The sequence below is a fragment of the Acytostelium subglobosum genome (genome assembly GCF_000787575.1).
Source record: "Acytostelium subglobosum LB1 DNA, scaffold: scaffold8, whole genome shotgun sequence".
Taxonomy (NCBI): Eukaryota; Evosea; class Eumycetozoa; order Acytosteliales; family Acytosteliaceae; genus Acytostelium; species Acytostelium subglobosum.
The window spans coordinates 611547-635633 of NW_012236525.1; the positions used below are offsets into that span (position 1 = coordinate 611547).

The following is a 24087-nucleotide window of genomic DNA, read 5'->3' on the forward strand; positions in this document are numbered from 1 at the left end:
GGTGTGCACAACAACTACCTTTTATCCACCCTCTCTCTCTTGACTAAATTCCATCATCACAAGCAACAACATGTTGTTGTTGTTGTTGTTGATGATGATTGTCCAAGGACCATGTGCCTCAAGGCCTCAATTCAAAAGGTACTCCACCTCACTTACCTATCTTCATTCATTCAACTTTCTACATAATATAGAAATAATAATTGGCTGATTGATTGATTGATAAACGATGATGTATCATATGAAAGTAGTTATAGTTGGTGATGGAGCAATTGGAAAAGTATGCTAATAACTAAGGAACAATCCCATGATTTATCAATCATACTAACTAATTAATTGATAAACCAAACATAGACATCATTATTGATATCATATTCCACAGGTGGAGGATTCCCAAGGGATTACCAACCAACAGTATGTGATAACTTCTCATGTAATCAAATGTATAAAGGTATGAAGACCAACTTGTGGACCTGGACTCAATCAATCAATCAATCATTAACAATATATTTGTTATTAATGTATCCAAGGAATGGCATTCAATATTGGATTATGGGATACTGCTGGTCAAGAGGACTTTGATAGAATTAGACATCATAGTTACTCTGATGCCGATGTTGTATTGATGTGCTATTCAGTAGTCAATCCATCATCATTCCAGAATGTACTTCAAAAGTGGATGCCAGAGATCAAACATTATACATCAAACGTACCAGTCATATTGGTTGGTACACAGACTGACATGCGTGATGACAAGTCCGTCGTGGAATACCTGGCACTCAAGAAGTTGAAGCCAGTCACCTTTGAAGACGGCCTGCTCATGCAGAAGCGCATTGGTGCCTTGTCATTCTCCGAATGCTCAGTCAAGTCCGAGCATGGTGTAGAGCAGTTGTTCAACGAGGCCATCAGTATCTATATTCAATCAAATACCGAGGGTGGTCATCACCGTCGTCGTCGCGGCAACAGTACCAAGCATATCAAAAAAGACAAAGAAAGAGATAGAGATAACTGTGTATTACTATGATGACGAATGATATGTACATATGATGGATTAGGAGGACTAGGAGATTGGTTAGAGCAAGGGTATGGCCAGGTCTGCCAAGCGATCGACCTCATTCTGAAGGTTGGTCAGGGCTTGACGTGCGTACGCCGCTCTAAACTCTGGCGTCTTGTAAATGGACTCGCCCATATCAATAAAGCGCTTCAGTATGGTTGAGCGTCCTGTTCGATACTGGTCCTCAGGGACATGTATATACTCTCTACGAATGTTATGAGAGTATATAAGGTATTCTACAATCATTGATGGGATGGGTCAGGATGGGATCATTCCATCTTGTTGATGTGCCAAGTGGGTCGCGTTCATACCTTCAGTTGGACGACCGAGGATTGAGAGATCCATGTCGAGGAAGTAGTCGCGGTCATTGCCTTGAGCTGGGTGCTTGGTGTGATTCTTGGTGCAGTCAATGTAGTCGATCACTTGATCTTGGACGTCGGGTGCCACTACGAGCGAGTCTTTGGTGAACTGCTTGAATAGCTGTGCACTGAGGTCTTCATTGTCATGTTTGGTAGGATCGTAGACAACGTCGTGGAACCAGATTGCAAGTTGACATACAGCAGGCTGAGTCAAACGATGTCGATAAGTATCAAACAGTGATAACAACTCATCAATATGATTGAAGTTGTGATAACAACGAGTGGCTGTTGGTGTATAGTATGTTTCCAATGTGTCGAACCACTTTGCTGCCTGTCCATTGAGCATTCCCAACTGGTCAACTACAAGTGATATCCACTTTGCCCTCAATATAGGTATTCTATTAGCCATCTTATCTTATATGTTTGATTGAATGATCGATTGATTGATTGAATGAATGAGTGAGTGATCAAAACATTCCAGGATCAGGTGATAATGATCATGGTCCATCAATCACACCTTTATTAAGTTATACAAATACAGTCGTCTCATCTCATCCATATCCATACATGGTCAAGACTGTCGTGTTGCCTCTCGAGATGATATGTCGAATGATATTGAGGTGTTGGCATTGTCTATCCAGTTGCGCTCTTCCATTAGAACGCGCTGATTCGAATCAACGCTAAGGATGGTGGTTGTACGGGTGGCGTATGGTTGTCCCACCAACTCGAATGGTTGAACAAAGACCGAGGAGAAGCGATGCTCCTCAGCGGTGATTAGTGGATTGTTGTAATCCTGTTGAGCCGAGTCCTTCATCACATTGAACATCATTGTATTTCTTGGATTCTCCGATGTTTCTGATGATGATGTTGGCGTTGAGAGTGCACCTTCAAGTATACCAGACTCGAGTAGGTCTATTCCTCGTTTCACTGTTTCCCGGCCATTGCATGTCATGAGTTAGTACGGACTCTGGACACGATGATCATGATGACGACGACGACGACAATGACAATGACATACCCTTGGGCCATTGATCAAGCAAGAATCCATTAGATAGACCATAGAGTTTGTTGTGTTGTAGAGGTATGGGATCATTGGTGATAGGGATGTCTGGTCGATCGACATTGCCACTCGTGACATTGCACAGGTAGTATGCCTTGTTGGTCTTGGTACTTCCAATGATGATATTGAATGGTTCATACTTGTCCATGTTATCCTTCAATTGCTTGACGGCATCCTCCACACTTGGATTACTACTCAACMATCTCTGCAATAATCTTTCCTCTACTTAGACGTACAGGTGAGGTTGACTCTGGTGGTGTCATCAAATCACTCGTTGAGGTTGATGTTGTCGAAGTAGTCGAGGTCGAGGTCGAAGTCGAAGGTTTCTGATTAGTCGTCCTATATCTAAAGTTAAGTAATACACTATATAATCCATCAGAGTTGATTCCTAACCATGTACCTCCAAACATCTTATCTTGTCCAGCATATATATCTACTCCTGATGCTGTTGATGTTGATGTAGATGTTGTCGTCGTCGTCGACCTTTCATCATCATGTTGTTGCCATTTATGTAATGGGTTTGTTGGTCTAACCAAGAACTCATCTCTATTGTTCAATAGAAGTAAAGGTAATGTCTTTACACTACCATTGGCATCTGTTTGTTGTGCAGATATAATAAAGAATGTAATACACATATCTTTATCTTTATCTTTGTTTGTTATCGTCGAGTGAGTGATTGAATGAATGAGTGAATGAACGAATCAAAGAGTGAGTGGTGGATTCTATCTTGCGAGCTCGAGCCCAGATGGAGACTGGACCGCAATAGTAAAGACGAGGGATGACTTAAGTAATGTTGATTTATTAATATAATAATAATAATGTAGGATAGGGATAACTTGTGATGGAGTATGTATTGTAAGTCCTTCCACGCGTGTCGAAATGGAAGGTCAGATATCCAATCAATCAATGATTGGATCGCAAAGGTGTGACTGGCATGACATGACATATTGACTACCAGACATTGAATCAATTGATTAAATGGTAATCTCTTTCCTGTACTCTCTTAGGATGACAGGAATTGATGTGGGAGGAACCATGCCAAACTCGGTGATAACCATGTCAATGAGCTCGATGGGCGTCAGGTCGTACATGGGATTCAGTAGCTTGAGGTTGTCAATGTTCTTCCAATCTTTCAGGATGCTATCGCTGAGCAACTCCTTCTCGCTCAGGTTCGAAGCCAAATCGTTTGGATCGCCCAGGTCGTTGGAGCAGATCGAGTCCAGCTGCGCCTTCTCCGTGAACTTGTAGGTCTCGCAGCACACAATGAATGGCACGTTGTAAAAGTGCGCCATCGAAGCCACCAGCGCAGTGCCGGCACGTGACAACAGGTTGCCATTGGAGAGGATCGAGCAGGCGCCCACAAACACCTTGGTCACCTCCTTCATGATGTAACTGATGGCGTTGAGCAGGATGTACGTGCACTTGACGCCCTGGCGCACCAGACGATGCAGCAGCTCCTTGCCTTCGTGCTTGGGGCGTGAGTCCACGACGATCACACGGAACTTCTTGCCCTCCTTCTGTGCCTGTTGAATGATCATCTCGACGACATGCGAGCTTGCGTACGTGAGGATCACATCGCCATCCTTAATCTTTGAAACTCCATACTTTGTGATCACTCTATCAGCCACTCCTATTCTCTCAATGTACGAATCAATCTTCTCGTATAGTCTCTCTTTGGCCTGTTGTGATTGGTTAGTGATCGGCATGTCCATGGCCACTCGCGACACTACATACCTCTTCATGGGTCAATCGCTGGTTGCTGATCTCTGAGAGACATTGTTGCTTGAAGTAGACGATGGAGTTACTCATAGAGATGGAGATTGAACGACAGTCGACCAGGAATTGAATGAGTGGGTTGATGTGTTGGTTGAGCTCGCGAACAAAGTCCTTGTCGGCGGGGAGGTGAAAGTCGCGGATAACCTGCTTCAACGTGGTCATCAATGCGACGGCACGAGCATTGGAGCCAGAGATTGTGAATGTGGCGTACTTTAGACCGAGACTGATGATCTCTGGGTGGATGTCACTCGAGACAATGCCCAGCTTGTTCTCGATCTCAAACTGAGGCAGATGTGCAAACAGTGGGATGAGCTTCTGTGCGGGCATGGCGTTGATGATCTTCTTCTTGGCCACCTTGTCGCGTCTCTTGGGGTCGTCGTACTGCGTGGACGTTGTGTGCACTGGCCTCTTTGGGACGACGGGTGTTGTCTCCTCGCCTTCCTTCTTCTGTACCTGCTTTGGAACCTGTGGCTGTGCTTGCTGCTTTGGTGTTCCCTGTGGCTGTGGTTGTGGCTGCTGTGGCTGTTGTGGCTGTTGTGGTCTTGGCTGTGCTTGTTGCTTTGGTTGTCCACCAGCTTGTTGCTGCTGCTGTGGTGGTCTGCCACCTGCTGGTCTTCCACCTGCTGCTGGTGGGGCGCCTGCGCCTCCACTCGCCTGCTGCTGTAGCACTCTTTGATATTGCTTCTTGGTCATACCATGTGGACGACCGGCATCTGGATCAGCTGCAGCAGTCGGTTGAACGTGTGCCTGCTGTGTTGATTGAGGTGATTGAGATGTTGGTGTATGTTGTTGCTGTTGCTGTTGTGTTGGCTTTGGTAATGAATGAGATATCTGTAGATGTCCCATCTCTGACTCCCACTTTTGAAATATGTTGATTATCTGTCGATGTAGATGTAGTTGATGTTGGTGCTGATTGAGCACCATCCACAGCAATACTTGGTGAACCTGATCCACTACCACTGAATTGTTACATTGATGTCAGTCATTCATTCATTCATTCTTTCATTATCAATCAATCATGATAATGCATACCTCTTCTTATGATGATTCATCTTCTCGAGAGAACCTTTTGAACTACCAACTGATGATGGACTCTTTGAATATGGTGGTGATGTTGCTGATGGTATTGGGATAGGTGTAGTCTGTCCGCTCTGTATATACATGTAATGTATGTGTCAGTGACATCACATCACATCAAGACACAACCTCAATCAATCAAACATACCTTTGACGTATCAAAGCCAACTGTCTTTATTGCAGATGCCTTTGTCTTTTCTTCCTTTTGATCGATATCAATCTCGAGTTGTCTAGTGATTGAAGCTTCACTCTGTATAAATGTATTCTTATAAGACATCTTTATCTATATCTATATCTATATATATGTATATCTCTTTTCTTTCGTCTTGTTAGTTAATCATTTAAACAAGTAAGTTTTGAAGTGTTGTTGGTCCATCATCACTTTCATCAAACTTCACGAACTTGGGATCAAATTCAGAATTGTGAACAAACCCCCGTCTGAATTGCCCTCATTCACATCGATAATTGTCGCCTCATTCTGCCTTATTCAATCAAAGTAATACAGTCTAGAGTTGTATCTCTAGCATAGATATAACTTATGGACTCATTGCCACTACTAGTTACCAAACATATATTTGAATATCTATGTGAAGATGACATATTCAATGCCATTTGTCTAAGTCTAACATGTAGACGTCTATATCTAAACATGTCAAAATGTATAACATCACAGTTACAATACTCTAGAGATACATCATTCATTAATAACAACAACAATAATAATAATAATAATCTACAACAACAAATAACATGTATGACTTATGGTATTAGAGGAATGAATGAACAACCTTTGAAAGTTGGAGACTTGCCATCAACTTTAACAGAGTTGTCATTGAATGAAGACTTTTGTCAATTGATTAGTCCTGGTGCATTGCCAGCGTCATTAACCAATCTAACAATTAGATTTGGAAAGACAAACATACATGACCTTGGTCTCAATTGCCTACCTCAATCACTCAAAAGTCTGAGGGTGGAACAGTATCGCAAAGAATTCCAGCCAGATGTACTGCCATCGTCGTTGCGCACATTGACCCTGGTGACCCATCCCTCGCACATTGGTCCAAGATCACTGCCATCCTCACTGGTCAACTTGTACATGGTTGGTGTGAGTGCTGCAGGCTTCTCCATCGCTCATGACGCGTTGCCAAAGACCCTCCAAACTCTCACTCTGCCAGACTGGTACAACAGTGTATTGGTTGAGGGCTTTCTTCCAAAATCACTGCGCACTCTGGCGTTGGGCAGGAGGTTCGACCGAGACCTGCGACCTGGCGTCCTGCCAGCCTCACTACATACATTATTGATTGGTCAAGCGGACAATGGCTATGGTATCTTTGATCGCGAACTCGTCCCCGGTGCCCTTCCTGAATCCCTGGTCACGCTTTCAATCTGTACTTTTTTTGATCGACCCATCCAGCATGGCGTTCTACCGCAATCTCTCACCTCGTTGACCCTTGGCAAGATGTTCAACCAGCCACTGGCACCAGGTGTCTTGCCCATCTCGTTGTTATATCTTCACTTTGGACGAGGCCACATTGTCAGCTGCAAATTCGACCAGCCATTCCAGGTGGGATCTCTCCCTGACCACCTGATCGAGCTACATCTCAGCTATATATATGATCAACCATTTGCACATGGAGTACTACCTCAATCACTTAGAACATTATACTTTGGAGACTATTACCGAAAGACCTTGTCACCAGGTTTGTTGCCTGGCTCTCTGACCTCCCTCACTCTAGGCTCATACCTTCGTAGTGATGTTGCACCAGGTACACTACCTCAATCACTTAGGACATTGGAGATATGTTTGAAACCAGATATCTTAATTAGTGGAATACTACCATCATCAATCACTGAACTGTACTTGGAAAGCAATAATATTGATGCGATCAAACCTGGACAACTCCCATTGTCGATCACCAAATTGAGTCTTGGACACCAATACAATCATCCATTGTCCGCTGGGGTGTTGGGGCCCTCACTCACATGGCTCAGCATTGGCAAAGAGTTCAATCAGACCAAGAGGATCAACAAGGTGATACCAAAATCAGTCAAACATCTGGAGCTACACTCGCTTGGACAGAAGGCACTGTTGGATGGTACGCAGGTGGAGGAGTTGGTGATCAGAGGATCGGTCAGTGCCAACTACGCAGTGACAACGTGTCGTGCTGTCCTGAGGTCATTGAAGATGAAAGCCAACATTCCCCATACAAACACAAACAATGTACGCAATCGACAATTGCAGTTTGTCGCGTCATTGATCACGACCATACCCAATGTGACAGAGTACCAAGTCGAGATGAAGTATGCCAAGTCACCGCGAACCGGTAGGATCAATACCGAGGAAAGGACGATCACTGTACAGGTTCGAATGAATGATGATATACATGGCGTATGTCTTGTGAGGAAGCATCCCAGCCAACTCGAATCCATGGAACAGGAGAAGTTATACTTCCACACGCTGACATTTCGATTGGATCACAGCAAAGTGAACACGAAGAGCTCAAAGAAGACAACGGCCAAGAAGACAAAGTTAGGTGAATAAACAATATTATTGATTGATTGATGTAATTCTTAGATGGATGGAAGTTTGTACAAGTTGTGTCCTCTGATGGCATGCGCGTGTTGATTTGATTGATAGATGGTTGAAGGACGAATATACTACACCTGATCACTGATTGATCATGAATGATCCTCGCCACTGGAGTGAAGTGAGTGCTCATCGTTGCTGCTAACATGTTGCAAAGAGTCGTTGGTCACTTGGATAAAGTCATCAGTTGATTCAGAGTCTACCAGTACGGTGTCCGAGTCTGACTTGTTGACAGAGAACTCACTAGTGCCAAATGACTGGTTGCTTAGACTACGCTCAGGTACCTGTGTAATGTCGCCATCGTCATTATCGTTGTCATTGTTGTTGTTGTTGTCGCCGCGACTTATATTCTCGGATGATGATTGATTGGTGTTGTTATCTTTGTTGACGGATGAGCTACGGCTACGCGCCTTCTCAGCCTGCATCAACTCTTTCTCCTTCTTCTTGTTGAGTGCATCCATTATCAGACATTTGACAACGACCACCTCCTTCTTGGAGTTCTCCAGCGCCTCTTGTGGGTCGAGATCAATGTTGGTGCGAATGAGTGTTGGCGTCAGGACCACGGCCAGACTCTGTACATCCATCTTTGAAGACTCTGCAAACTCTGGCTCAAGGAACTCGGCCAAGAAGTCAATCAAATACTTCAACACTCTCTGATTGAGCAATGGAATACCATTCTCAATGATCGATGTCGAGTTGTGAGGTGTTGTGATGATCTCATCACTGGAGTGATAACCAGGAAAGGTGTTAGTACATCGAATGATTGCTGGACAATCATGTTAAGTGTGTACATACTAGATACCGAATGATATTAGAGGGTTGGGAAGGTCCTTTAGCCACTGCTTGAGAAGGGAGGCAACCATGTGGACGTCGGTGAGGTGGTCCAGACTGCCACCTTCGTCCAACTTTTGCTTCTCCACAAGGGTCTGGGCATGAGATGGCGACATTCTAAAGATGTTCTCTGTCTCGAACGCATTGAGCTTGAGTAGTGTCTGTACAAAGTCGACCAAAATCAATGGTACCTCGAGCTGAGGATTGTCAGCCTTTTGTTGGTCCATGAGCTCCTCCAAGTCTGCACCAAATATGCGACTCTTTAGTGATTGGAGCTCCTGCTGCTTGGGTGGTGGCACTGAGCTGCTGCTACTCTTGCCAAAGAATCCAAAGAGATTGAAGCCGCCAGAAGACTTGGCTGCGGGTGGTGACGTGGACATTGGCACCGAGCCCGTGCCACTGGTGCTGCTGCTCAATGATATCAACTTGCCCTCGACAAAGGGTTCGAATTGGAATGGAGGTGGAATCTTCTTGACAGAGGCATGGTTCTTGATATAGCTCTGGAGGTCCTCCTCTGGATCAATGATATCCGTCTGCTTTCCACGACTTGTCAGCTCACCATCAAGTGCTGGTGGCAACTCCAACATCAATGCCATGTAATTCTTGATGTTACTCTTGATGAACTGCATCCTCATCAATTCGAACTGTTCAAATTCCTGTTGATTGATCCATCCACCGATTGATTGATTGATGCGTTAGAGTGAGCATAAGATCATCGTCGCACGTCCAAACATACATTCAAGTTGTCAGTCATCTTTGATTGGTAGTAACCTTGGATAAAGTCGTTGGTCTCTTTGATCTGGATCTTGTATTCCTCTTCGGCAGTGATGCAGTTGGCTTCGCATTTGGCCACCTTTTTCTCGATGGCTTGTACCTTTACTGAAGGTCCTTCCACATCAGTCTCTTTCTCTAGCATTGTGATCAACTCAATCTTTGCGGCTTCATTCTCCTTGCACAACTTCTCATACTTTTGGCTTGCCTTGCGTACTGCCTCCAAAGAGTCCTTAAAGTCATTCCTAAGTCTCTGTCCCTCGTTAACAAGCTGGATACAGGTGTGTAAGTGAGTGAATGTGGACTTAATCAATCAATCATTCAATCAACATACATTCTTCCTTCTGGTCTCCATCTCCTTGACCAAAGCATTGAATGGATGGATTAGATTGTTGCTCAAGTTGGTAGAGAATGACTTGTGAATGTTGGACTCTGCCTCACTAAGTACAGACAGGCAGCTGAAGCCCTTCTGGAATGAACTGAATGAAGTCGGTAGATGGATGATGCATACTCGTTAGTGTCCGTATCCATGTCCAGTGAACAACAACCCTACATACTCTGTCTCATCCTTTAACTTAAACTTTGAGAACTGCTCCACGACGAACTTTGAGTACTTGTCCTCCATGGCAGCTCTCTTCTTGAAAAAGTCCAATAGTTCTTTACATTGATCGATACCAGCCTCTGTCCTCTTACATAATACATCAAATCCGTCCCACATATCAGTTGAGAACTTCATCCTCCTAACATCAGCAGTCTGTGATGGCAACACAGGTGTCGTCGCCACCTTTTCAACAACAACCTCCTCCTTCAGAGTTTGATTTCCACCTGTCAATGGATTGGGGACATTATTATCTTGTCCAATCATTGTTTGTTTGGTATATTTATATATGTATGTATTTGATTATGATTATGATATTGATTGATGGTTGAATGAATGAATGAATGAAGGTGATGAAGTAGGTGTTGTGAAGGAAACACTTTTAATTAAAGTTGAGCGATGTGGACTGTTCAAAGAACAAAAGTTAATGAGAGTGTTGGGGGGTTTGATCAACTAATGAAATGAGCGTGATTGGACAAGGTGTGATGAAGTGTGAGGTGGGTTGCAACGGTGATCCCTTTCAACAACAACCCAGGGACAGGATGACTGTGGAACAACAGGGACTAATTATTTATTATTATTATTATTCGAGGAGGATGAGGATGATGATGATGATGGATTGAGTATGACAATGTACAGGAAGTTGTCTGGATGACTAAAGTACTCGCCAAGCCAGACGAGTGATGTGTCCAAAGGTGGCTCGATACCTTGAATCAAGTATCGCAGTGTACCACTACTGTTGTCATTGGTCTTCAATGATTGTAACAGTGTAGATTGTTGTTGTTGTTGTTCTGATTGTTCAATATTGTTGTTGTTGTTGTTGGAGGCAGGAGTCCAAGGAATCTTGCTAAACAATGATTCCAAAGTCATTTCTTGACCATTGTCTTTGAATGGTGGGAATAGATCTTGAAGAGGACTCTTGTTGTTCTGTATGATCCTAACTGGTACATGCTTATATCCATTGCTGCTCACTGGGTAGAATATCTTGTTGATCGACCAGAACTTCTCATAGTCATCTATGTTTGATTGATTTGAATGTGTCAGTTGAATGTACATCATCTTCATCATCATCACACATTGACTATGTATACATACGAAGTCTGAGTCCATCCCATAACTCATTCGATTGATTGATATTGAGGTTGTTCCACTTGTTTATATCGCCCAGCTTGATGTAGTTGGCCTACATATATAGTGAGTTATCTTTGTTAGCTCATCTCATCTCAATCAATCAATGATATGATCGATCACTTACCTCCTTCAACACATTCTTGTAGTATGTCTGAACTGACTCCTCGTTGGGACATCGAAGTAACACCTTCTCAGGGTAGGACTGGAAGTGTACTGTTACATTCCAAATGACAGGTGTTGAGTTTGATCCATGATAATCATTGCTGCTACTGTTACTGTTACTGTTGTTGTTGTTGTTGCTACTGTTGTTGTTGTTACTGTTGTTGTTACCACCACCTACACTATCATCTGCAACCAACATATCAAACAGTACACCTATTGGTAGATGCCACTTGAGTGGTATTCCTTTGTATTCCAGCCACAACTCCTCAGATATAACCAATGTACTATAAGAGAAATGATCCCTTACCACTCCTGTTATCAAAGGGAAGTATGAGTTCCTTGGTACCATCAACTAATATATACATGTTAATAAGTTGTTGTTATTGTTGTTGACATCTTTGACATCACTATACATACAGTGATTGGTGATGGTGCCATATGAGTAGTAAGATCATTCTGTGATAATGTGAATAGGACTGGTATCTTTCCCTCCCAAACCGACTTCTTTATATCCTCATCAATATATGCAGAAGACATTATTATGTATATATAATATCTCTATCTTTATAACTGTCTTTGCAATACTTAAATGAAGTTGAGTTGGACAAAACACACCAAAAAGTTGAAATCTGGCAAATTGAATGAACTTCTAGTTTCCAAGCCCAAGGCCAACACGACTTGGAGCGACATGAATATGATTGATTAAGTTGAGTTGTTGTTGGATTCATTGTACGACTATAATAATGAATAGAAAAGAGTGAGAAGTGTTGGGACTCCCATCACTTGGCACTTGCTGCCGAGAATGGTCATCTCAACATCATACAAATCTTTATCAATCACCGAAAGGAACATCAATATGAGGAAGAATAAGAAGAGAAAAGGATAGACAAAAGTAGAATGTCAGTTATCTGAGACTGGTCTATCAAAACATCAAATAAACAAGCGATTCATTAAGTGGAATCTTCCATAATTGATTGATTTATATAATGTAAAAGTGATAAAATGATTGAATGAATTAATCAATGTATTAATAGGCAGAAGACAATTCCTAGTTACTAGATATTCTATTCAATAATTCCTGGTCAGTCTATTTTGGGTCAAATTGTAGAAGACATAGAGTAATCATACTACAAACCAACGAGTACTAATTATAATTTAATATATAGATGTAGTATAATTAATATTAATAATAAAAGGTTTTGTAACAATATATCTACCAATTGGTTGAAAATATATATGTAAATTGATCTTTAGTGTTTATGTATGATTGATTATGTTGACCCTAGATTTATTATTATTTATAGATGGAGGATATCATATAATTAATTATATCAAGAACATATATAACATTAAAAATAATAATAATAATAATAATGAATATTTATATTTTTACTCTCTTTTTTCTATTGTCAATATTATTAGTTGGAACATTATCTACTCCTCAGAATGAAAATTTCTACATAATGTCAGATGATCCTCCAAGACCAGAAATTGGGTTTCCTTACTCTGATGTTTATAGACCTTTAAATATCTATTGAGACAGGTGACGACTAATGTATATAATAAAGAATCTTCTCACTCAATAAATAAGTACTTAATCTGTATTCCAATACTTTAGTTTTGAGTACTTTGAGAATCAAGTGAAGACATTATGGAAAATCTTCAATAAGATTTGTTTTGAATTGGATAATTGATTAATGAATCCATAAAATAATAATAAGTAATAATAATAGGATAGGTAGGTGTTGAGGTTTATTCATAAATGCAACGAATGAATGAATGAACATTATATTATCTTCGCTCCTTGGAGAAGAATCTAAGAGCTAGATATGAAAAGATGTAGAAAGATACTAGGAAGGCTACAAGGATACTGACACATCCAGCTTTGGTAAAGTCCTTGGAACCATAGAATTCAATCAGCTCTGATCCATTGTTGAAGAAACATACCTCACCTGGTGTGCATGGGAACTCAATTCCCTCAAACTCACTAATGATCCATGCGTTGAATGCATAGTATAGTGGATTGAGATAATGTATCCAGGCAAAGCCGACTGGTAGACTCTTGACAGGCACGAGGAATCCGAGGAATAGTTGGTATATGATAGTGAATCCAGATCCAACTGAGAATGTGTTGTCACTTGTTCCAGTCACATTGGATAAGAAAACAATGAATAACACTGACCATAGGTGTATCAAACAGTTGACCAGTAGAGCAAAGAAGAATGCTGATGGTGTGCTACGTAGACCTGCGATCCAATATACAATAGTAGTGAACACAATGGCCACGATCAAAGACATGATCAGCTCACACATAATGTAACTGAAGAAGTATGAGAATGCCGAGTGTACCTTTGATGCCCTCTCCTTGTTATAAAGGTATCTTGATTCCAGGACTATCATTGATTGATTGATTGATTGATTGATTGAGTGTTAGGACCAAGATGGAACTACTCCATTGACCAAGGTTGTGTAAGAACTTACACAATGATATTGTCTTGAATGGAGTGAGTTGGAGGGAGGTGATTACAGAGTACATGATGGCCACTCGTTGAAGTAGTTGAGTTTGATTGTAACCAAGTTGATAGAAACATGCTCCAAACAACAAGGCAACCACAACTGATACCAATGTCCTAAGGAAGAAATTGCCTGGATTCCTCAATGTATGGATGGCACTCGTTACAAATATAACTCTTATTTGAGTAAACATTGATACGTTGCCCTAATGTATAATTAATAAGTTAGTTAGTACTATATATATACATTGGAATAGTTCCATTCATACATACAGCATATTTCTTTTGTGGACTATCATTTACGATCAACTTCTCATCATTCAATACATTGTTGATTACACTATTAATGTTTGGTGATATGATGGTATTGATATCGTTGGCCATCTCATCAAACACTGTCCTGTTATTATTCTCCAAATGTATCATTGAGTCCACTTAATAATAGTTTGTTATATTAGAGATTACATCCAAATAAGAAATGATCATGTTCAGTACATACTTAGGAAGTCCATTGAGTTCATTCCAGATGGGCAAGTATAACCTTTGTTCTCAAAGTATCCAAAGATATCACGTCCAAAGTATAGTTGAGTACCTTTGACAATGAGTAGGAACTTGGTGAACATGGAGAGAATCTCCATGCGTGGTTGATGGATGGTGCATACTACTGTGACACCCTTTCGACATAATCGTTGCAAGGTCTGAACGACCTGTAGTGCACTAGTCGAATCCAGTCCACTGGTAGGCTCGTCCAACACAATGAATGAAGGTGCCATCACAAGACTACATCCAATGTTCAACCTCTTCTTCTCGCCACCGGATAGACCACGTAGGTAGTTGCCGCCAGGCAGTAGTCCTCCAATTTTGTAGTCCTCCTTGCCATTTAGACCAACTGTTCGCAAGACTGATTCAATCAACTTGGCCTTCTCATCGACGCTCACATGGCTTGCCAACTTCAAGTTGGCATAATAATATAATACCTCACTCACTGTTAGAGTTGGTAGGAATACATCCTCTTGAGTGACATAACCACATAGATGTTGGATATCATTAGTCATTCGACTATTGTTTACAATAATATCACCATAAACATCACCAATAGTCTTTCTTTCAACCAATACATCCAATAATGTTGTCTTTCCAGATCCTAGAGATGTGTTTGATTGATTGAGTTAGTGATTGATTGAGAGATTGAGTGGATTGAAATGAATGAGTTGGGATATATACCTGATGGACCGACAATAGCTACAAAGTCACCTGGTTCAATATTGCCCCAGATGTTACTGATGATGTTCTTTGGTTTGTTGTTCTTGGTGATTGTGTATCCAACATTTCTGAAGGACATTGATGTTGGTGTGATGTCATATGACAATCCATCACCAGCTCCATCATTAATTGTTATAGTATTCTCAATCATGGATAAATATTAATAAATAAATAAATATTAAATAAATAATAATTAATAATAAATAATAAATATACTTGTGATTGATGTGATTGAAGATGACACTGTAACTTTTGGCTTTAGGTACCTTGGTGTAAATTAATTAATGAATGAAAGAAGATGATTGATTGATTGGAGCAAATATGTGATGGATGGATGATGAGGGACTGTGAGCCATGACAGTGCGAATAGATGATCACTCATCATCCACATTGGTATGGTTTGGCAGCATCCCCAATTGGCACTTTGTATATCGACAATGGCCACTCCGAAGCTTGTTGTAAAGAGTGCCTCTTGCCCAATGGAACAACAACAGTAGCACCACTATTACATTGATTGATTGATTGATAGATTGATTTAATGTACTGATTGATTGATTGATTGACTGTGGAGTCAAGAATGAATGTATGAGGTGGTCATTCAATAATATTTGTTGTTGTTGTTGACATGGCATGTTGTGATGGCATGGGTAGGTGTATCATTCATTCATTCATTCATTGTCGGAGTGCGAACAATGATGATGCCTGTATCATGGTCAAAGATCATTGACACACCCTGGCCCGCATTGCCACCCATCACCTATCCTATTTATTGATCCTCCAATGACTGTTGATCATGTGATTGATTGTGTGTGTTCGTATGTGTGTGTGTGTGTGAGGTGAGTGTGGAACTGATTGATCACACCACACTCAATCACAATTTAGATGGTTGATCATATGCTTTTAAAGGTTATAAATAAATAAAGTTGTGCACTTATATGCTTTATAATTTTTACAACGAGCAAGAGCATTGAGCAGGAGCAATGATGACACCATTTGTCCGACCTGGACTGGTCCGGGAATGGAAAGGAAAGGAATGGAATGGAATGATTGAGTGAAGCGGCAAATGAACAGCAACAGCAGACGACGGTTCCAGAAATAGACTACTATTACTGCTGCTGAAGTTGAAGTTGACTGTTGATCTCATCCAACTGCTTGACGATTGTTGGGAAGGGTGGACGGCTCTGTGGATCAGCGCTCCAGCACTTGGTGATCAGTGCGGCGTACGCCTTGTTGCAAAGGGGACTGATGGTGGGTCGCAGTCCGTTCAGGATGTGGTCCTCCAGGGTGCTCATAAACTTGATGTTGAACTCTTCGAATGGCAGTTGCATGTGGAACAGCTCCCACATGATCACGCCAAAGCTATATATATCGCCCTTCTCGTTATACTCGTAGCCATTGAGCACCTCGGGTGCCAGCCACATCGGGTTGTCCACGACTTTGGACACAAAGCCCTGCACAACCGTCCTCGACAGTCCAAAGTCTGACACCTTGGCCACTATCGCATTGGGATCATTAGGTTGAGTTGATAAAAGTATACTACAATGATTAATTGATTGAATGATTGAGTTAGTGATTGATCAATCATGGGAATGATTCCATTTCCAACTTATGTATGATACATACTTTGGTGACTTTAAGTCTCTATGTACAAGTGGCGGCGAGATGTTGTGCAGGAAAGCCATGCCAGAGGCAATGTCTTTGGCAATCTTGAAGATGGTGCTCCAGGGTAGGGTCTCGTTGGCCTCGCGCTTCTTGCGCAGGTATGATGACAAGCTGCCCAAGTCCATGTACTCCATGACGATTGAGTATGGGTCAATGCAGAAGCCCTTCATGTGCACGATGTTGGAGTGTGTCAGGTCACTCATCAGCCAGACTTCGCGACGGAACTCATTGATCACTGACAGCTTGGACGACTGTGACTGCGACTGCTGCTGATGCTGGATGTGTGTGTTGGACGATGAGTCCTCAGACGATGACGTGGAGGAGATCGAGCTGCTGGACGACTGGCGCTGGAAGGACAGGGGTGTGCTGGCTGTGGACGATGTGGCGGCGGCTGTGGGTGTTGGTTGCTCGCTGCCCACATCCATGCGGTCGAGGTTGAGCTTCTTGACGGCGACTTGCTCGCCCTTGAGCGTGCCCTTGAACACCTTTGCAGAGGCGCCTGCGCCAATCTGCTCCAGACCCTTGATGTCGTCGAAACTGATCTTGGTCGTGGAGGGCACCGAGGAGAGTGTGACATCTGGTGCGATCTTGGCAATACACATCAGCTTCTGGCTGCTAGGACAGGTGATGTGTGCCACGCCCTCGACAAACGATGCCTCAACTTGGCCAATCTCAAACAATGTGGGTGCGTCGCGACACTTGACTGTGCAGGCACAAGGCACGTAGGATAGCGCGGGGCTGAAGCCTTGCTGGTCCTTCAGGAGCGTGTCGACATTCTCCAATACGATCTGGAAGAGACGAGCCAGGGAGTCAAACTCATGGCCACGCACACGGATCTGAAGTTGCTGGGTGCGAGGGTCAAACTCGACCAGCGTGCCACAGGACGACATTGAATTCTTGACAGAGTCCTTTAGGCTCTGTGGCTTGCGGAACAGAATGCCTGTGCGCCAGCACACGATGGGCTCCATCAGGTAGAGGAAGCGCACCATCAGGCGCTCAAAGCATGACTTTGGTGCGTTGGTGAACTGATAGTATCGTCCGATCTGCAACTCGTCGACGCCGCTCCATGTGTCCCACATGCTGGCCAGGTGTGATGGCTTCTGTTGTGGCAACAGACTGGGAATGATGATTTTGGTGAAACGGATAATGCCGCTGAGGTCGGTCGAACGGTGACGCATGGTGTCGTGGTGTGACGTTGGCGTGTGTGGCGAGGCAGTGGCGTCGACAGACGCTAGGAAGGTGGCAGTGGATGAGGACGAGATGATTGCGGGTGCGGCCAGCTCAAGTGGCTTGAACTTTGGAAGAGGTGAGGACACGGTGCGCGTCTCCTCTGTGAGAATGGGCGATTGGTAGTCGATCGAGTCTTTGAGTGGGTAGACGATGTTGAAGCGCTCGAGGATCTTGACAAGCACGATGTGCAGCTCCTCTGGCACGATGGGACTGCGCCACACGTTCTTTAGCTTCTTGACGCTGAGTGTTGAGTCAGACGAGATGAATGTGTGCTTGGACATGACGAGAGCGGCGAAGCAGTCGCTGAGCCACTGAGGGTTCAAAATGACAAAGTCCTTGAACAACGACTTGTCGTCGTCCGCCAACCAGATGATCGAGCCCCATCGATGCAATGTCTTGGTGGCACGCTCCAGCTTCTCGGGCAGCGTGATATTGGCCATCTTGGCAATGTTGACGTACTCGCCCCACGACACGATGGGCGGCGTGCGCTTGCGTGACTCATCCTGCAACAAAGTCTCGAGCTGTGCGTAAACAGCGGGCACCTTCTCATTGATCCACGTCGAGTGCTGCTGGAGCAGCGTGGTGATGATCTCCTGGCGCAGCATGTCCATGTTGCGTTGTGTGGTCGTGCTGACGCCAATCACGCCAGTGACCTCAAGTGCGCGCTCCTTGAGGAACGCCTCGACCTGGTGCAGGGCGCGCATGATCACGTCGCCGCTGCCACTGAGATGCATTGCGTCCAGATGAGTTGCCACAATGTAGATGGGTGCGTTAGGTGCTTTGGCCTTGACGCTGTTGACCCAAAAGTCGAGTGAGCTGCTCAGGGGGTCCTTGTTGATGTCGAATGTGATCAGATAAAAGGCCTGCTCCGAGAGGAAGAACTGATGTGTGTTCCAGTAGACGTCGGGGTTGTTGAACCTAAAGTCTGTGCACATGAGCTTCAGACTGCGCTTCTTCTCGGCGCCACTGCCGCCAGACATTGTAGTACCTCCGCCACTCTTGCGACTAGCCTTGGGTGAGGTGGAGACACCATTGTCACCACCGAGGGTGATGGATGGCAGCTCGACGCGCCACTCAATCGTCTCGATCGGATCCAGTTGCTGTGTGACAATGTCACTGGCCCCGCTGATGACCGTGCCACTCTGGCGACGGTAACTGACGGCCGACTGCTTGGACAGCGTCTTTGATTGATACTTGGTGAGTGCTCGCACCAGAGATGTCTTGCCCGTGCGTTCCGAACCCAGTACGATGAGCTTGAGGTGCGGCAGTGGCTGACTGCCATCGATCATGTCGCGCAGGTAGCCCATCACCTCTGCAAAGCCCTTGGACGTCACGGACTTGGGAGGTATCTTGACGCTGTTCTCTGGGAATGCCAATGACTTTAACGAGRGGGCATCTGTGCAAAGAAGGCTGGTAACTCGACAATCCTGTTGTAGCCCAGACACGTCGACCGATTGGAGAGTGGAGAGCAGGCCCAACTCCTTGGGTATGCGTGTGATCTTGTTGTTCTTGAGGTCGAGGTGAGTGAGTGCGCGCATCGAGCCTATCAGCTCGGGGATGTATGTGATGACGTTGGCGGCGGCGTACAACTTCTCTAACGATTGAAGTTGGAATATAACAGAGGGCAGCAATGTGAAGCAGTTGTTGTTGATGTTCAGCTTGACCAACCTCTCCAAACGATTCAAACTGCTTGGTAGCGTGGACAATGAGTTGTGTGACAGGTTGAGTGATTCAAGGTTGTACAACGTCGCGACTGATTCCAAACTAATGGAGTCAACCAATGTATTGAACGATATGTCCAGGACCTATAGGGTAGGGTAAGGGTGAGGTTTGTTAGTGTCGCGTCCACCGCCACAGAGAACACACCGTCGTCCACTCGCGCACGGAAACACTTACCTTGAGGTAGTTGAGTGTGTTGATGATGGTAACTGGCACTGATGAGAGGGACTTGTGAGCGAGATGTAGTTCGCTTTGACGCTTGATAGAGACGTATGATATGATTGCCTCGGGCTTGGTGATGAACTCGTAGAAGACATCGTGGCTGTCCTCCAATGACTTGCTGCTGACCAATGATGGTGATGACTGTGATTGAGGTACACTTGATATTCCAAGTGATGATGACAATGATGTGCTATTGTTGTTGTTGTGATGTGAAGAGTTGGACGATGATGAGGAGGAAGAGGAGGAAGAGGAATTGGTTGAAAACGTGGAAAATGAAGCTGATGTTGAAGAAGAGATGGACTGTGACAGACCAGTTGACGCCGCCGCCGATGAGGAGGACGATGTTGATGAGGACATTGAAGAGGACATGGAGTTGGCGAGACCATGTGATGTTGAGGGTGGTGGTGGCATGCCCGTCGATGTGGACAAGCCTGATGAGGATGTTGACGTTGTAGTTGTTGGTGTAGTTGGGTGACAAGTGCCAATCTCAAAGAATATGTTCAAGTTCATCAGCTTGCCACCTATGCTAGTAGCATCGCGTCTTCCTATATCCAGTCGTGTCATCAACCACTCAATCAGCTGCGTTCCGCTAAAACAGTTGATGGAAGCTGCCATAAAGTTCTTCTTTCTGCGCTGCATCCTAATGCCCTTCTCGCTGTGCATCAAATCGAGTCCTAATTGAAAGAGCTACATTGGTATGGTGTCAGTAGTCGTTAGGGAGTGTTGGTACACTGATCCACATACCTCGTCTTTGAGCAGGGTCAACTGCCTGTAGTGTTTGGGACTGCTGTAGAATGGATTGTTGTTTGGCGTCGAGGACAATGAGCTGGCTTCGCTGCCACTGTCATTGCGACTATGATGTGTTGATGATGATGTAGTTGATGATGGTGTTGATGGTGTTGTACTACTGCGTGCAGCCGCTGCTGATGTCAATGTAGGTGTGGCCTCTGTACTGCTGATTGAGTTGACAGTGAGTGGTGGTAGTAATCTTGGAGTTGACTTGTTGAGTGGCGAGCTGTTTGGTGTAGACCTCTCTGATGAAGATGATAATGACAATGACCTGAAACTATAGAATAGATAGTCATCCTTGAACAGCTTTGCCTGTGTCGTCGTAGCAGCTGTACCTGTATTATCCATGAATGAAACTATATCGAATGTTCCCTAATGGATTGGATTGCATTGGATTGGTTAGTCTCTTGCTTACTGATCAGTCAGAGAGGAGGACTCATGTGTCTAGCTTACATTGTCCAACAACTTTTGACCAAGGATGATGGCTTCTTCCCTGGATTTCAGGCCGATTACATTGCCAAAGATCCAGTCGACTGCTTCATAACCAACGAAACACTTCTGGTATGTCTTTAACATATATTGTCTATCCTTGACCTCAAGGCCACCTGGGGCCTGCATTTCCATCTTTATCCTTTCCAGCTGTTTTGATCATTGTGTGTGCGTGTGAGTAAGTGTGATTGAGAGAGTGAGTGTTGGACTTTGGCCTCTGTACTTGGGCCTGGTCCCTGAGTCTCAACATACATCTTCGTGTGCAGCCATTTTGTTTGGCTCACTTTGCTATATATGTTTAATTGTCTAAATCGTTATCGATTGATTTGATTGGACTTGAATTGAATTGATTGGATTGGCTCCTAGAGTGTTGGGATTTGAATTGAACTGCACTGCACTATACTAATACATCAAATCTAAGATATATAATAAATATTAATATTGAGATGGATGATGGTTTGATTGATTGATTGAATGGGTTATTAGTAGTTGAACAAAGAGAGAACCGGTGTTTAATTCTGTTAAAGCAACAACAATAATAACGAGTGAAGCCACGAAGACGTTGTTTGGTTGTAATGTTTTTGTGTGATTGATTATCGTTTTGTTGATGCGTGTGTGTGTGGATGAGGGAACCGTTCTAACAAATCTAGATTCCTTTGTCTTAGTATTCCCACCAGCCGAGAGAGAGAGTGGGTGATGGGTCTCTCATTCTTGGGCAAGGAACCAAATATTTGATTGTGTTTTGCTTTCTTTGCCGAGTCGACCACAAATAGAGTTCACTGGTGAGTGGTGCAAGTGATCTTCGTACTACACATACCCAATAAATGATTAAGGTTTACTTGGATGGGGATACGGAGTTACTTTGTTGTTGTTGTTTGTATCTACAAGTTATTAATAAAAAAAAAATGGAGGGAAGGAAGGAGAGGAGGGAGGAGAAAAAAAGAGATAACTATATCTATTATTATTATATATATACAATTGATGGTAAGTTGATAAGAAGATAAAAGAGGAGAAAGTGGATAACTGATTGAAGGTAACTTTGGAAGGAAGTCTGTGTGTGTTGTGTTTGTGCCCGATCAAAGTTCTGATCGATTCAAAAACAGAGAGAGTGAGAGAAAGAGAGAGAGGAGTTTTCGTGAAGAGCGATCAAAGACGATGTTGTGTCTTTCTTTTTGTGTTGTTGTTGTTGTGTGTATGTGTGTATTATTTAATGTGATGACACATCTGACCCGTACATCTGTCATGATCTTTGATTAAAAGATGCAGGCTCGATGCCCGCGGGTTGTGAGAGAGTTAAACAGAGTGATGATGTTGTTGTGGTGTTTAGGTTTGGTGTATGTGGGATGTGGGAGGCGGGTTTGGGTTGATCAAAAAAATAGGGCTAGCTCTGCGAGTGATCGCTGTGACAGCAAAGTGTTGGGGCGGGGGTTTGGTCAATCCTTCCCCCAACTTGACACAAATACGAGTCTGAAGGCCCAGCTCATCCAACAATGGGTTCAGGTGTGTACAATTATAGGCAAGGCGGCCCAACACCATCACACACACCTCACCACTTGATTATGATATGATATTAATAATTATCTTGCTGAGAGACCAACATCCGCAGAACGATCATTTGATGATCGACGGGTCGTGATTAATACATGCATGTTCATTCATGGCGTGAATGTCCATAGTTTGTGTACCGTGTTTGACTTTTCTGAATCCCAACTAGCATCTGTGTAAAGGCTAATCGGTTGGTAAAATAATCAATGGGTCCTGGTACAGGCCCTGTAGGTAGGAAATGGGGTAATAGATGGGGTCTACGTAGGTTGCGAATACTAAAATGACACTGTATTACTTTACACACAGGACAAGAGAGAGTAGACGACCATTCGTCGGATGGGGTCTACCTTACCTTACACTGTGGTTTGATTGATTTGTTGAATAAGAGAGCGAATCTGTAAATGCATACCAGTCTTCGGTGTATGTCTTGGAAGGATACCAATTTGTGGGGCTCGGGTCGGAATGCTTCGATTGTAATTGAGATAGTAATCGAATAATAGTTTGAAATATCTAAGTATGTGAGGTTGTAAATGTAAATCTTTGTTTTACTATTATTATTATTATCTCTTACATGTATGTATTGATAATATATATAATAAATAATGTTATTGTTGATGATTTCAGGCGTGTTGTTGTTGGTCCATCTAATTGTCGTGTCGCCACTATATACCATTCAATCAATCAAACAAACAATCATTGAAAGGTTTAATTACCTTATTAATGGATTGATAAGTGATAGATGATGGTGGTCTTGTTGTTGTTGATTGATTGATTGATTGATGGACCATCAAACATATACATACATAGATAGATAGATAGAATAGTGTTCCAATTCAACACCACCCACCACGTTGTTGGAAGGACGGCCGTCCATGTTTCAGGAGACATCCTACATCATCAGGTCACTAATACCGAGTGCCCTAGTCTGATGTGTGTGTTGGGGTGTTTGGTGTTTATTGTTGTGATTGGTCAGTGATGTGGTGTAAGTAGTTATTCATTATCAAGATTAACACTTCACACTCAAATTTATTTATTAACATCACTGCTCCACAACCAACAAGAGTGATTGATAAATTGAGTGTGTATATGTATGAATATATTAGAGAAGGACATTGTTGTCGAATGGCCTGGAATGGGCTTAGTCATATTATCCTTGATCATATGAAAGGACATTCAATTTCAAATGGTATGCATACAATAATAATGAGAATGGTCACTCTGACTTCTCTTTGAAATTGATTGATAAATTATT

General features: G+C 43.3%; 11 protein-coding genes across 11 annotated transcripts; 2 read left to right on the plus strand and 9 right to left on the minus strand.

The window, feature by feature from the left end:
• Window positions 1-229: 229 nt before the first annotated feature.
• On the plus strand, window positions 230-1015 carry SAMD00019534_046390 (hypothetical protein; the record flags this gene model as incomplete). Its single annotated transcript, XM_012900129.1, has 3 exons — window positions 230-277; window positions 352-448; window positions 528-1015. Coding segments are annotated over 3 exons (633 nt in total), but the record flags the coding sequence as incomplete, so codon positions are not given.
• Window positions 1016-1075: 60 nt separating this feature from the next.
• On the minus strand, window positions 1076-1735 carry SAMD00019534_046400 (hypothetical protein; the record flags this gene model as incomplete). Its single annotated transcript, XM_012900130.1, has 2 exons — window positions 1076-1287; window positions 1363-1735. Coding segments are annotated over 2 exons (585 nt in total), but the record flags the coding sequence as incomplete, so codon positions are not given.
• Window positions 1736-1981: 246 nt separating this feature from the next.
• On the minus strand, window positions 1982-2618 carry SAMD00019534_046410 (hypothetical protein; the record flags this gene model as incomplete). The annotated part of the gene is made up of 2 exons (XM_012900131.1): window positions 1982-2337; window positions 2429-2618. The coding sequence occupies 2 exons, from the start codon at window positions 2616-2618 to the stop codon at window positions 1982-1984; spliced, it is 546 nt and encodes a 181-aa protein (XP_012755585.1).
• An 826-nt stretch (window positions 2619-3444) lies between these two features.
• Window positions 3445-5092, minus strand: SAMD00019534_046420 (hypothetical protein; the record flags this gene model as incomplete). The annotated part of the gene is made up of 2 exons (XM_012900132.1): window positions 3445-4149; window positions 4205-5092. The coding sequence occupies 2 exons, from the start codon at window positions 5090-5092 to the stop codon at window positions 3445-3447; spliced, it is 1593 nt and encodes a 530-aa protein (XP_012755586.1).
• Window positions 5093-5262: 170 nt separating this feature from the next.
• Window positions 5263-5600, minus strand: SAMD00019534_046430 (hypothetical protein; the record flags this gene model as incomplete). The annotated part of the gene is made up of 2 exons (XM_012900133.1): window positions 5263-5397; window positions 5472-5600. The coding sequence occupies 2 exons, from the start codon at window positions 5598-5600 to the stop codon at window positions 5263-5265; spliced, it is 264 nt and encodes an 87-aa protein (XP_012755587.1).
• Window positions 5601-6271: 671 nt separating this feature from the next.
• On the minus strand, window positions 6272-6451 carry SAMD00019534_046440 (hypothetical protein; the record flags this gene model as incomplete). Its single annotated transcript, XM_012900134.1, has 1 exon — window positions 6272-6451. One exon carries the CDS (start codon window positions 6449-6451, stop codon window positions 6272-6274), a length of 180 nt encoding a protein of 59 aa, XP_012755588.1.
• A 331-nt stretch (window positions 6452-6782) lies between these two features.
• On the plus strand, window positions 6783-7865 carry SAMD00019534_046450 (hypothetical protein; the record flags this gene model as incomplete). Its single annotated transcript, XM_012900135.1, has 1 exon — window positions 6783-7865. The coding sequence occupies one exon, from the start codon at window positions 6783-6785 to the stop codon at window positions 7863-7865; it is 1083 nt and encodes a 360-aa protein (XP_012755589.1).
• Window positions 7866-8002: 137 nt separating this feature from the next.
• On the minus strand, window positions 8003-10377 carry SAMD00019534_046460 (hypothetical protein; the record flags this gene model as incomplete). The annotated part of the gene is made up of 5 exons (XM_012900136.1): window positions 8003-8633; window positions 8706-9397; window positions 9478-9783; window positions 9847-9991; window positions 10070-10377. The coding sequence occupies 5 exons, from the start codon at window positions 10375-10377 to the stop codon at window positions 8003-8005; spliced, it is 2082 nt and encodes a 693-aa protein (XP_012755590.1).
• A 300-nt stretch (window positions 10378-10677) lies between these two features.
• Window positions 10678-11940, minus strand: SAMD00019534_046470 (hypothetical protein; the record flags this gene model as incomplete). Its single annotated transcript, XM_012900137.1, has 4 exons — window positions 10678-11126; window positions 11206-11293; window positions 11366-11755; window positions 11821-11940. The coding sequence occupies 4 exons, from the start codon at window positions 11938-11940 to the stop codon at window positions 10678-10680; spliced, it is 1047 nt and encodes a 348-aa protein (XP_012755591.1).
• A 1254-nt stretch (window positions 11941-13194) lies between these two features.
• Window positions 13195-15330, minus strand: SAMD00019534_046480 (hypothetical protein; the record flags this gene model as incomplete). Its single annotated transcript, XM_012900138.1, has 5 exons — window positions 13195-13796; window positions 13885-14122; window positions 14190-14350; window positions 14416-15060; window positions 15141-15330. The coding sequence occupies 5 exons, from the start codon at window positions 15328-15330 to the stop codon at window positions 13195-13197; spliced, it is 1836 nt and encodes a 611-aa protein (XP_012755592.1).
• A 955-nt stretch (window positions 15331-16285) lies between these two features.
• Window positions 16286-21560, minus strand: SAMD00019534_046490 (hypothetical protein; the record flags this gene model as incomplete). The annotated part of the gene is made up of 6 exons (XM_012900139.1): window positions 16286-16715; window positions 16803-19450; window positions 19968-20699; window positions 20757-21173; window positions 21255-21440; window positions 21543-21560. 6 exons carry the CDS (start codon window positions 21558-21560, stop codon window positions 16286-16288), a joined length of 4431 nt encoding a protein of 1476 aa, XP_012755593.1.
• Window positions 21561-24087: the final 2527 nt, after the last annotated feature.